The 12,912-nt window shown below is 40.0% G+C and overlaps 1 protein-coding gene across 2 annotated transcripts in view; it reads left to right on the top strand.

Annotated features, from left to right (window-relative positions):
• The window catches only part of KIF21B (kinesin family member 21B), a 513,509-nt gene that overhangs the window by 60,774 nt on the left and 439,823 nt on the right, over positions 1–12,912 (top strand). For both annotated transcript variants that reach the window (XM_053706916.1, XM_053706915.1), the window contains exons 2-4: positions 5,695–5,917; positions 6,151–6,333; positions 6,652–6,801. In XM_053706916.1, coding sequence (XP_053562891.1) covers positions 5,695–5,917; positions 6,151–6,333; positions 6,652–6,801 — 556 coding nt within the window. The remainder of the gene's footprint in view (positions 1–5,694; positions 5,918–6,150; positions 6,334–6,651; positions 6,802–12,912) is intronic.

The following is a 12,912-nucleotide window of genomic DNA, read 5'->3' as shown; positions in this document are numbered from 1 at the left end:
GTATGTGCAGTTAATATATTTCTAGGGATGGAATTTGCTAGAAAAATGCTGCTGATACCGGATTAATGTAAGTTAAGCCTTAAATGCAGTAATAGCGACTGGTATCAGGCTTATTAATAGAGATACATACTCTTATAAAAATGTAATATAAAACGTTTGCTGGCATGTTAATCGTTTTTATATATGTTTGGTGACAAAACTTATTGGGGCCTAGTTTTTTTCCACATGGCTGGTTTGATTTTTGCCTAGAGACAGTTTCCTGAAGCTTTCCACTGTTTCAATATGAGTGGGAAGGGCCTATTTTAGTGCTTTTCTGTGCAGAAAAAAATACTGACAGAGACATTCAGCTTCCCTCTGCATGATACAGGACATCTCTGAAGGGCTCAAAAGGCTTCAAAGTCGTGTTTGAGGAGGGTGTCTGTGGCAGTTGTTGTGACTGTGTTTAAAAAATGTTTTTGTCATTTATTATTCTGTTTTTGTTATTAAGGGGTTAATCATCCAAGTGGGTGCAATGCTCTGCTGACTTGTTACATACACTGTAAAAATTTTGTTAGTGTAATTGCCTTTTTTCACTGTTATTTCAAATTTTGTCAAAATTTGTTTCTCTTAAAGGCACAGTAACGTTTTTTATATTGCTTGTTAACTTGCTTTAAAGTGTTTTCCAAGCTTGCTAGTCTCATTGCTAGTCTGTACAAACATGTCTGAAACAGAGGATACTTGTTCATTATGTTTAAAAGCCATGGTGGAGCCCCATAGGAGAATGTGTACTAAATGTATTGATTTCACCTTAAACAGTAAAGATCAGTCTTTATCTATAAAAGAATTGTCACCAGAGGGGTCTGTCGAGGGGGAAGTTATGCCGACTAACTCTCCCCACGTGTCGGACCCTTCGCCTCCCGCTCAAGGGACGCACGCTAATATGGCGCCAAGTACATCAGGGACGCCCATAGCGATTACTTTGCAGGACATGGCTGCAATCATGAATAATACCCTGTCAGAGGTATTATCCAGATTGCCTGAATTGAGAGGCAAGCGAGATAGCTCTGGGGTTAGACGAGATACAGAGCGCGTAGATGCTGTAAGAGCCATGTCTGATACTGCGTCACAATATGCAGAACCTGAGGACGGAGAGCTTCAGTCTGTGGGTGACGTCTCTGATTCGGGGAGACCTGATTCAGAGATTTCTAATTTTAAATTTAAGCTTGAGAACCTCTGTGTATTGCTTGGGGAGGTATTAGCTGCTCTGAATGACTGTGACACAATTGCAGTGCCAGAGAAATTGTGTAGGCTGGATAAATACTATGCAGTGCCGGTGAGTACTGATATTTTTCCAATACCTAAAAGGCTTACAGAAATTATTAGTAAGGAGTGGGATAGGCCCGGTGTGCCCTTTTCCCCACCTCCTATATTTAGAAAAATGTTTCCAATAGATGCCACTACACAGGACTTATGTCAGACTGTCCCTAAGGTGGAGGGAGCAGTTTCTACTTTAGCAAAGCGTACCACTATCCCGGTTCAGGACAGTTGTGCTTTTTCAGATCCAATGGATAAAAAATTAGATGGTTACCTTAAGAAAATGTTTATTCAACAAGGTTTTATTTTACAGCCCCTTGCATGCATTGCGCCTGTCACTGCTGCGGCGGCATTCTGGTTTGAGGCCCTGGAAGAGGCCATCCATACAGCTCCATTGACTGAAATTGTTGACAAGCTTAGAACTCTTAAGCTAGCTAACTCATTTGTTTCTGATGCCATTGTTCATTTGACTAAACTAACGGCTAAGAATTCCGGATTCGCCATCCAGGCGCGTAGGGCGCTATGGCTCAAATCCTGGTCAGCTGATGTGACTTCAAAGTCTAAATTACTCAACATTCCTTTCAAGGGGCAGACCTTATTCGGGCCTGGTTTGAAAGAAATTATTGCTGACATTACTGGGGGTAAGGTTCATACCCTTCCTCAAGACAGGGCCAAATCAAAGGCCAAACAGTCTAATTTTCGTGCCTTTCGAAATTTCAAGGCAGGTGCAGCATCAACTTCCTCTGCTTCAAAACAAGAGGGAACTTTTGCTCAATCCAAGCAGGCCTGGAAACCTAACCAGTCCTGGAACAAGGGCAAGCAGGCCAGAAAGCCTGCTTCTGCCTCTAAGACAGCATGAAGGAGCGGCCCCCTATCCGACAACGGATCTAGTAGGGGGCAGACTCTCTCTCTTCGCCCAGGCGTGGGCAAGAGATGTTCAGGATCCCTGGGCGTTGGAGATCATATCTCAGGGATATCTTCTGGACTTCAAAGCTTCTCCTCCACAAGGGAGATTTCACCTTTCAAGATTATCTGCAAACCAGATAAAGAAAGAGGCATTCCTAAGCTGCGTACAAGATCTCCTTGTAATGGGAGTGATCCATCCAGTTCCGGGGACGGAACAAGGAAAGGGGTTTTATTCAAATCTGTTTGTGGTTCCCAAAAAAAAGGGAACCTTCAGACCAATTTTGGATTTAAAGATCCTAAACAAATTCCTCAGAGTTCCGTCATTCAAGATGGAAACTATTCAAACCATTTTACCCATGATCCAAGAGGGTCAGTACATGACCACAGTGGACTTAAAGGATGCCTACCTTCACATTCTGATTCACAAGAATCATCATCAGTTCCTGAGGTTTGCCTTTCTAGACAGGCATTACCAATTTGTAGCTCTTCCATTCGGGTTGGCTACAGCCCCAAGAATTTTTACAAAGGTTCTGGGCTCACTTCTGGCGGTCCTAAGACCGCGAGGCATAGCGGTGGCTCCTTACCTGGACGATATCCTGATACAGGCGTCAAGCTTTCAAATTGCCAAATCTCATACAGAGATAGTTCTGGCATTCCTGAGGTCGCATGGGTGGAAAGTGAACGAAGAAAAGAGTTCTCTATCTCCTCTCACGAGGGTTTCCTTCCTAGGGACTCTAATAGATTCTGTAGAAATGAAAATTTACCTGACTGAGTCCAGGTTATCAAAACTTCTAAATGCTTGCCGTGTTCTTCACTCCATTCCGCGCCCCACGGTGGCTCAGTGCATGGAAGTAATCGGCTTAATGGTAGCGGCGATGGACATAGTGCCATTCGCGCGCCTGCATCTCAGGCCGCTACAGTTATGCATGCTCAGTCAGTGGAATGGGGATTACACAGATTTGTCCCCTCTACTAAATCTGGATCAGGAAACCAGAGATTCTCTTCTCTGGTGGTTATCTCGGGCCCATCTGTCCAAGGGTATGACTTTTCGCAGACCAGATTGGACAATTGTAACAACAGATGCCAGCCTTCTAGGTTGGGGTGCAGTCTGGAACTCCCTGAAGGCTCAGGGTTCATGGACTCAGGAGGAGAAACTCCTCCCAATAAATATTCTGGAGTTAAGAGCAATATTCAGTGCTCTTCTGGCTTGGCCTCAGCTAGCAACACTGAGGTTCATCGGATTTCAGTCGGACAACATCACGACTGTGGCTTACATCAACCATCAAGGGGGAACCAGGAGTTCCCTAGCGATGTCAGAAGTCTCCAAGATAATTCGCTGGGCAGAGACTCACTCTTGCCACCTGTCAGCGATCCATATCCCAGGTGTAGAGAACTGGGAGGCGGATTTTCTAAGTCGTCAGACTTTTCATCCGGGGGAATGGGAACTCCATCCGGAGGTGTTTGCTCAATTCGTTCTCTGTTGGGGCAAACCAGAATTGGATCTCATGGCATCTCGCAAGAACGCCAAGCTTCCTTGTTATGGATCCAGGTCCAGGGACCCAGAAGCGGCACTGATAGATGCTCTAGCAGCACCTTGGTTCTTCAACCTGGCTTATGTGTTTCCACCGTTTCCTCTGCTCCCTCGTCTGATTGCCAAAATCAAACAGGAAAGAGCATCGGTGATATTGATAGCGCCTGCGTGGCCACGCAGGACCTGGTATGCAGACCTAGTGGACATGTCATCCCTTCCACCATGGACTCTGCCTCTGAGACAAGACCTTCTAATACAAGGTCCTTTCAATCATCCGAATCTACTTTCTCTGAGACTGACTGCATGGAGATTGAACGCTTGATCCTATCAAAGCATGGCTTCTCCGAGTCAGTAATTGATACCTTAATACAGGCACGAAAGCCTGTCACCAGGAAAATTTACCACAAGATATGGCGTAAATATCTTCATTGGTGTGAATCCAAGAATTACTCATGGAGTAGGGTTAGGATTCCTAGGATATTGTCCTTCCTCCAAGAGGGTTTGGACAAAGGATTATCAGCTAGTTCTTTAAAGGGACAGATTTCTGCTCTGTCTATTCTTTTACACAAGCGTCTGGCAGAAGTTCCAGACGTTCAGGCATTTTGTCAGGCTTTAGTTAGAATTAAGTCTGTGTTTAAACCTGTTGCTCCTCCATAGAGCTTAAACTTGGTTATTAAAGTTCTTTTTCTGATGGCTATTTCCTCGGCTCGAAGAGTCTCGGAGTTATCTGCCTTACATTGTGATTCTCCTTATCTGATCTTTCATTCAGATAAAGTTGTTCTGCGTACAAAACCTGGGTTTTTACCTAAGGTGGTTTCTAACAAGAATATCAATCAAGAGATTGTTGTTCCATCATTATGTCCTAATCCTTCTTCAAAGAAGGAACGTCTTTTGCATAATCTAGACGTAGTCCGTGCCTTGAAGTTTTACTTACAGGCTACTAAAGATTTTCGCCAAACATCTAACCTGTTTGTTGTTTACTCTGGACAGAGGAGAGGTCAGAAGGCCTCGGCAACCTCTCTTTCTTTTTGGCTTCGGAGTATAATCCATTTAGCCTATGAGACTGCTGGACAGCAGACTCCTGAAAGGATTACAGCTCATTCTACTAGAGCTGTGGCTTCCACCTGGGCCTTTAAAAATGAGGCCTCTGTTGAACAGATTTGCAAGGCTGCAACTTGGTCTTCCCTTCATACTTTTTCCAAATTTTACAATTTTGATACTTTTGCTTCTTTGGAGTCTGTTTTTGGGAGAAAGGTTCTACAGGCAGTGGTTCCTTCCGTTTATGTTCCTGCCTTGTCCCTCCCATCATCCGTGTACTTTAGCTTTGGTATTGGTATCCCACAAGTAATGGATGATCCGTGGACTGGATACATTTAACAAGAGAAAACATAATTTATGCTTACCTGATAAATTTATTTCTCTTGTAGTGTATCCAGTCCACGGCCCGCCCTGTCCTTTTCAGGCAGGTCTAAATTTTAATTAAACTACATTCACCACTGCACCCTATGGTTTCTCCTTTCTCGGCTTGTTTCGGTAGAATGACTGGATATGGCAGTGAGGGGAGGAGCTATATAGCAGCTCTGCTGTGGGTGATCCTCTTGCAACTTCCTGTTGGGAAGGAGAATATCCCACAAGTAATGGATGATCCGTGGACTGGATACACTACAAGAGAAATAAATTTATCAGGTAAGCATAAATTATGTTTTCTCACATGCAAATGTTGGCATTCCACTGGCAATCTGGCCCTTATTACGCATTTATTCACATTTTACCTGACTTGCTCTAGATGTTTATATACAGTACATACAATAATAGATAAAAAGATAATTTAGCGAATCTAAAATTAAAGGGTAGCTATCGCTAGTAAAAAAAAAATATTGTTAAATATTTTTCCTCATTCTTTCTTGATCTGCACACCATTATGCATTTGACTCTTCTTCTCTGTCGTTATTATTCCCACCCAGGATTCGTCCTCAGAGTAGTAAAGAGCAAGCAGAAGGATGCCATATTTGTACCTGGGTTTACCCTGGTGAACCACAAGTACTTCTGGGAAAGGACAAAGCCTTCACATATGATTATGTGTTTGATATGGACACAGAGCAGGCAACTGTGTATGAGACTTGTGTGTGCAATCTGGTGGAAGGATGCTTCCAGGGGTTCAATGCCACGGTGCTAGCATATGGACAGGTATATACACCAAAGCAAATATAACTTGCAAGATGTTTCTCTAGCTATACATTTGTATCCGTTTTTGTTTATTCCCCTTTGATAAACTACATTTATCCCTGTGTTATCACAATTTCTTCTGTTTCTGTACCATCACTGTTATTTTTGTATCACTCTTTATTGTAAATGACATATTCAGTTTCTCTTATACTTTTTTGTCTTCTTGCTCTTGTAAACTCTGTGCTGTATCTCAGACAGGTGCAGGGAAGACACACACTATGGGCAGTGGCTTTGATCTAATGGTAACAGAGGAGGAGTTAGGGATCATTCCCCGGGCAGTGCGTCATCTCTTTGGTACAATTCAGAAGCACACAGTCACTGCTCAGGAAAATGGGCGGCCAGAACCCAAGTTTAAAGTCAGTGCACAGTTTTTAGAGGTATGATGACAAAGTGTTCCTCAAATTATGGAAAAGTGGATATCTAATATGTATTTTATAAACATCCTCTCGTCTTGGCACTTGTCATCCTCAAGCCTTCTTTCTGGTGTTTCCTCCTACTTCATTTGCTCATTTGCTCTTGGTTTTACTTGTCTTTTTTCACTCTTTATTTCTTGAGCTTTCATTTCACTGTCTTCTTTGTTCTATATCTATGTTCTTCTCCTGTTCACATTCTGCATATTGGCTCTGATGCTTTTGCATGTCTTTTCCGCTCTGCTTCACATCAGCTCTTTCTTTTCAACTCCTCAATCTCTGTAGCTGTATAATGAAGAAATCCTGGATCTCTTTGATGTGTCACGTGACCCTGACTCCCGTCACAGGAAATCTAACATCAGAATCCATGAAGATGCCAATGGGGGGATCTACGTCAGTGGTGCCAGCACCCGCAGTGTCAACTCAGAGACAGAGGTGTTTATGTACATACATACATTTCCTTTCCCTAGCTTCCATTGTTTTATTTTTATTTTTTTTCCCTTTGTAACGTTAGGATCTTTTCTTCTATTTGTCTTACTATTTACAGTCAGAAAGTAAATGGTTCCAGATCTGTCAGCAATGTAATTTTTCCAGTGAAGATAATATTGATTCAATTCAAACTGAAGTTTATGATATAAAGTAGCTCAGTTCCATTATTGATACTCAGGAACTTTGCTTTCTCCAATTAGGTGCATTAACCAGCAATTATTAAACTCCAGTATTGTCCCTTCTACCCTCTTAAAGGAACAGTCTAGTCAAAATTAAACTTTCATTATTCAGATAGGGCATGTAATTTTAAACAACTTTCCAATTTACTTTTTTCATCAAATTTGCTTTGTTCCCTTGGTGGTATTTTTGAAAAGCTAAACCTAGGTAGGCTCAAACTTATTTCTAAACCGTTGAAAACAGCCTCTTAGCTCAGAGCATTTTGAAAGTTTTTCACAGTTAGACAGTACTAGTTCATGTGTGTCATATAGATAATGATAGATAATAAACCAAACAAACAAATGAAGAGGTGGTACCAAGTTATATAGAATAATGTAAAGTGCTAGCAATCTGGTAAATAGAATTAAACACTAATATGAGAAAGAGAGAAAGAATTGCACCAAAATAAGATGCAATTCAAAGACCAGGATAAACAGCCAAACACTATATAATAACAAAATTACTACAATAAATCAAAAAATATGTGCAGTTTATTAATAACAAATTTCAGTAAAAAACACTGTTAAACAAAACATGCCTATGTAATTTTCAAATGAAAAAATATATAACAGCAAGAATAAAGAGCATACCAACACCCCCACATAAACACACAAGGGACAGACAGACAATACACATGGGCCCCACTTATAACTCTGAACTAAACCTAAGCCGACAAATAAAAGTTCATAGCAACAAACTTAATCCTGATGTAAATGAGATGGAAAAATGACATGACAGTAGGCCAAAGCAAAGGATGGGTAACAGATGATGATAGCTGATGCGATGCATGTAAACTGTTCATAGATGAATAAATGAATAGGATGATTGGTAATGAAAATGATCATACATTCAGAGACTTAGGTAAAGTTGCAGGTATATAGAACAAAAGCAGAACAAATGCCATTATATCAGAAGCATAAGGGTGGAGAGGTGTGGCGGACGTTTATTCAAATAATAGTTCAAATATACATTCCAGTTGGGGGCGAGTATGTAGCCAGATAGATAAAGCACATGAAAGGCAGTAAAATAATACTTCAAGCCCCTGATGTTGATCACTCATGCGATCCTCCCGGTCATACTTACGACCGCACCTCACCAACAACCACCAATTCCTTGACCGGCAAAGATCGCAAGTCAATCGTGCTGAAGTTTGTTGTTCTGCATACCAGTAGTAGGGGTATCCCACGGCAAACCACGCTGCTCACTGACGCGTCCTATTGCGCGTGTCACTCCCGATCTGCAGCAGGGAGCTTCTTCCGGGTTGTGACGTGTCACGTCATAGCGTCTCTTTTTATTGGTAGACAAGCTTTGAATCCAATACGTAACTGACTATGCCTTAAAGCGGCCACCTTGTAAATCCAATGTTCACAACACTTAAAAGGGAATTGCCATAGATGAATTACAAAGGCATAGCAGTGAGATGACAATATAAACCACTACCATTACATACAAAACAGACAAACAAAGACACAAGGACAAAAGAAATTTTAACTAAAAATAAAAGAATAAAAAATAAAACTTATAATATATTAGCAATAATTAACTATACTAAGACAATAATGATTTAAACATTGCGTGAAGTGATAGATTAGTACGCTAGTTGATAATAAGTGAGAAATAAATATAAATTACACATATATCAAATAATATTGCAAGTAATAAATTTATTTTATTTTAATCAGACTAAATTAATATCTTAAATTTGAACCGCCACATCTTAGTTGTGTGTGAGGAGCTGGGCCGGCCACACCGGGGGGCATCAAGTCACAGAGAGCTTGGAGGAAGACAAGACTGGTACATAGACTACACCATAGTCAGGATATGAAGGATTACATTTACCTAGATAGAGAATGAATCTGAAAGGTACATAAACCCAATAGGTCTATTTTTTAGATAGAAAATAAATCTTAAGGGTACATAAACCAAATAGGTCTATTTTTTAGGGAGAAAGGATACAAATTCCAATTTTTCGTTTAGTCCATTAGGGGACAGGGTTTTTAGATGGTAAATCCACCGTGCCTCCTTTTGGAGGAGGATAGTGTCAATATCCCCACCTCTTCTATGTGGGTTCACCTTTTCAATTCCTATAAATTCCAAACCATCCAGTTTAGAGTCATGGTATTTAGCAAAATGTCTTGCAATTGGACTGTCAACATCTACATTCTTAATATCATCGCGATGTTCGTAGATCCTTGTTCTAAATTCCATATAGGTTTTACCCACATAGAAGCAGGGACAACTGCAAGATAGAAGATAGATAATGCCCGTACTAGAGCAGTTAATAAAAGATCTAATCTGATATTTTCTCTGTGTGCTGGTCTCAAAACTTTTTGTTCTTTTCACAAAAGAGCAGTCTACACAATGACCACAAGGAGAGCATCCTACTATACTTTGTGAATGACTTACTAGCCAGTTTTGAGGTGTTGCTTTAACAAATTCACTCTTGACCAATAGGTCCTTAAGATTATTCGCTCTCTGTGCGGTCATAGACGGAAAATCTTCAATACAGTCAGACAAGTCCTCGTCCTGGGCCAGCAAATACCAGTTATTTTTGAGAATCATTTTCAATTTGTCCCAATGGGAATTATATTTGGTTATAAACCGTACTTTGCTGTCCAAAGGGGGTTGGACCCTCTGACTGTAGAGAAGATTAGATCTGTCCTGCATCAATGCCCGATGCCTTGCTTTTTTCAATGTCCTTTTCGAATAGCCCCTTAGCATAAATCTTTCCATCATCTCTGAGGCTTGTCTGTTAAATGTACAAATATCAGAACATGTCCTACGTAATCGTAAGAATTGTCCATAAGGAATACTGTTTTTTAAATTCGTAGGGTGATGGCTACTACCTAGTAGAATACTATTTGATGCAGTAGGTTTTCTGTATACTTCTGTGTGAATCTGATTGCCTTTTTTGCTTATAAGCAAATCTAAGAAACTGATACTAGAATAACTACTGGTATGTGTCAGAAAGATATTAAACTCATTTTTATTAAGTATTTCTACAAATTCCTGTAGTTCGTCCACAGTACCTTCCCACAATATAAGTATGTCATCCACGTACCGAATCCATAGGGTCACATGTGCCTCCACCCATGACGCCAGATCTCCAAACACAACCTGGTTCTCCCAAAATCCCAGGTGTAGGCATGCATAGGTGGGGCACATGTGGCCCCCATGGCGGTACCTCTTAGTTGCCTGTAATATTTCCCATTAAACATGAATATATTGTTTTTAAGTACAAAATCCAGAAGTTGGATAACAATTTGGTATGCGAGCCAAAGTCATTACCCCTTGTTTTCAAGAAGCTCTCACTTGCTTTTATCCCTATATCATGAGGGATTGAGGAATATAATGATTCCACGTCTAAAGACACCAAAAGTGTAGATTCTGAGATTACAATGCCATCAATTTTCCTGATTGCATCAATTGATTCCTGAGTAAAAGTCCTCAACTCAGGTAAGAAGGGCTTCAGAAAGCAATCCACGTATTGACTGATGCCTTCAGTAGGACCCCCTATGCCCGATATAATTGGGCGTCCAGGGGGTTTAGATGCTGACTTGTTCAGCTTCGGTATCCAATAGAATACGGGCACCTTTGGTTTATCACTGTACAGAAAGCCCTACTCTTGGCTTGTTATGAGATTATTTCTTCTTGCATCATTGAGTAAAAACAATAACTCATTATTAGATTTTGAAAAAGTGTCATGAGATACATTTTGATACTGTTCGGTATCCCCCAATTGTCTATTAGCCTCTTCTATGTAATATGCTTGATCAAGAATGACTACATTTCCGCCTTTATCAGCCGGCTTTATCACCAACTCATTGTGCTTTATCAGATCATCAAGAGCAAGGCGTTCTGCACGAGTGAGATTATCATTAATTATTCCAGTGAGTTGGATCTGTTCCAACTCCACAGATACATTTTTTACAAACGTAGCAATGCTAGGAATAGTTGAAAAGCTAGGCATATACGTGGATTTCTTCTTGAGGCCCGTCTTGGGTTTTATCTCGGTCCTTACCGTGTCATTTTGATCTGCTAACAATTGTTCAAGTGTGTTAATAGCTTCTCTTTCTTTCCTATCTGTTAGGTCAATTGTCGTCCTAGGTTGCATTTTTTATGAAGTGCTAATTTGTGTGCAAACAAGTGAAGATCTTTTGTCACTTCAAATATATCTAATTTGGCACTGGGACAAAAACTCAATCATTTTTGTAACAATTTAATATGATGAAGTTTAAGATTAAATTTTGACAAGTTGATAATATTCATATTTTCTGAGGGGTGGTCGCCTAGGAGAGAGTTCTTATTATTAATTTCACTCAATTGTACCGTAAGCGGTTGCGCGTTATCATGTAATACCGTCTGTTGTTTGGTTGTGCGTTCCCACCTCCCCCTCTTCTGTTCCTTTGGAATCTCTGTTGCGAAGTTAATCCTCCCTCCCCTTCTATTCCTTCCCCTAAAGGGATCTGTTCACTATTATTAACAGATTGAGTAGGTGTATCACTATCAGAATCAAATTATCAGAATTATCAGTCCCTGAGTCGTAGTAGTTTCTTGTGTAAGACCTGTTTCTATAGATATAAACCCTATCTCTGCGGTAGTCTTCCTGATCTCTTATTAACTTTCGTCTTTTTCTACTTTTAAGTTCACCTTGCAGTTTTTCAATTAACTTTTGAGCCTCTTTATTTACTTTTTCAAAGGAAGAGTCACTTTCATATTTCATTACACAATCATATATTTTTTTCAACCTCTTTTTTACATTGATCCAGCTTTTTTTCATCCTCAGCTATCATAAGAGCTATTAGTTCTAATGAAGAGGTACCTTTGTATCTAAGGAATTTTTCCTACTACTTGTACTTTACAGTTGATTATTTGTATTTGTGCTGACCAGTTCTTCTTGTGGTGGGGAGTTGGTGCTGTGACCATATTTGGTATGGCATTTAAGTTATCAGATGAGCAGTGGAGGACAGACATTTCTGAGGCATTTACTATACCAGAGGGAACCCAAATTGAGGGTGAGGAAGACGTTATCAGTGATGTGGTTTCAGCTTTTAAAAGCTACAAGAAAAAATTAAGTAAACAAGTTAAAATAAAATAGGAACACCAAAGTCTCTCTAATTATCTAAAACTTGAGATAATCCCTAGAGGATTACGGATTAGGTTAGATCCAGGAATTAATCTTAGAGGTATAGACGCAAATACTGAATTCCTTTCTAAATGGAATGAGATTCTAACAAAATGTTCATTAGAACTAATAGCTCTTATGATAGCTGAGGATGAAAAAAAGCTGGATCAATGTATAAAAGAGGTTGAAAAAATATATGATTGTGTAATGAAATATGAAAGTGACTCTTCCTTTGAAAATTAAATAAAGAGGCTCAAAAGTTAATTGAAAAACTGCATGGTGAACTTAAAAGTAGAAAAAGACGAAAGTTAATAAGAGATCAGGAAGACTACCGCAGAGATAGGGTTTATATCTATAGAAACAGGTCTTACACAAGAAACTACTACGACTCGGACTGATAATTCTGATTTTGATTCTGATAGTGATAAACCTACTCAATCTGTTAATAATAGTGAACAGATCCCTTTAGGGGAAGGAATAGAAGGGGAGGGAGGAGTAACTTCGCAACAGAGATTCCAAAGGAACAGAAGAGGGGGAGGTGGGAGCGCACAACCAAACAACAAGACGGTATTACATGATAACGCGCAACCGCATACGATACAATTGAGTGAAATTAATAATAAGAACTCTCTCCTAGGCGACCACCCCTCAGAAAATATGAATATTATCAATGTAGTCATTCTTGATCAAGCATATTACATCAAAGAGGCTAATAG

Source organism: Bombina bombina, chromosome 3 (genome assembly GCF_027579735.1).
Source record: "Bombina bombina isolate aBomBom1 chromosome 3, aBomBom1.pri, whole genome shotgun sequence".
NCBI lineage: Eukaryota > Metazoa > Chordata > Amphibia > Anura > Bombinatoridae > Bombina > Bombina bombina.
The sequence above is the reverse complement of the archived record's forward strand: the minus strand, read 5'-3'. Positions and strand labels throughout refer to the sequence as shown.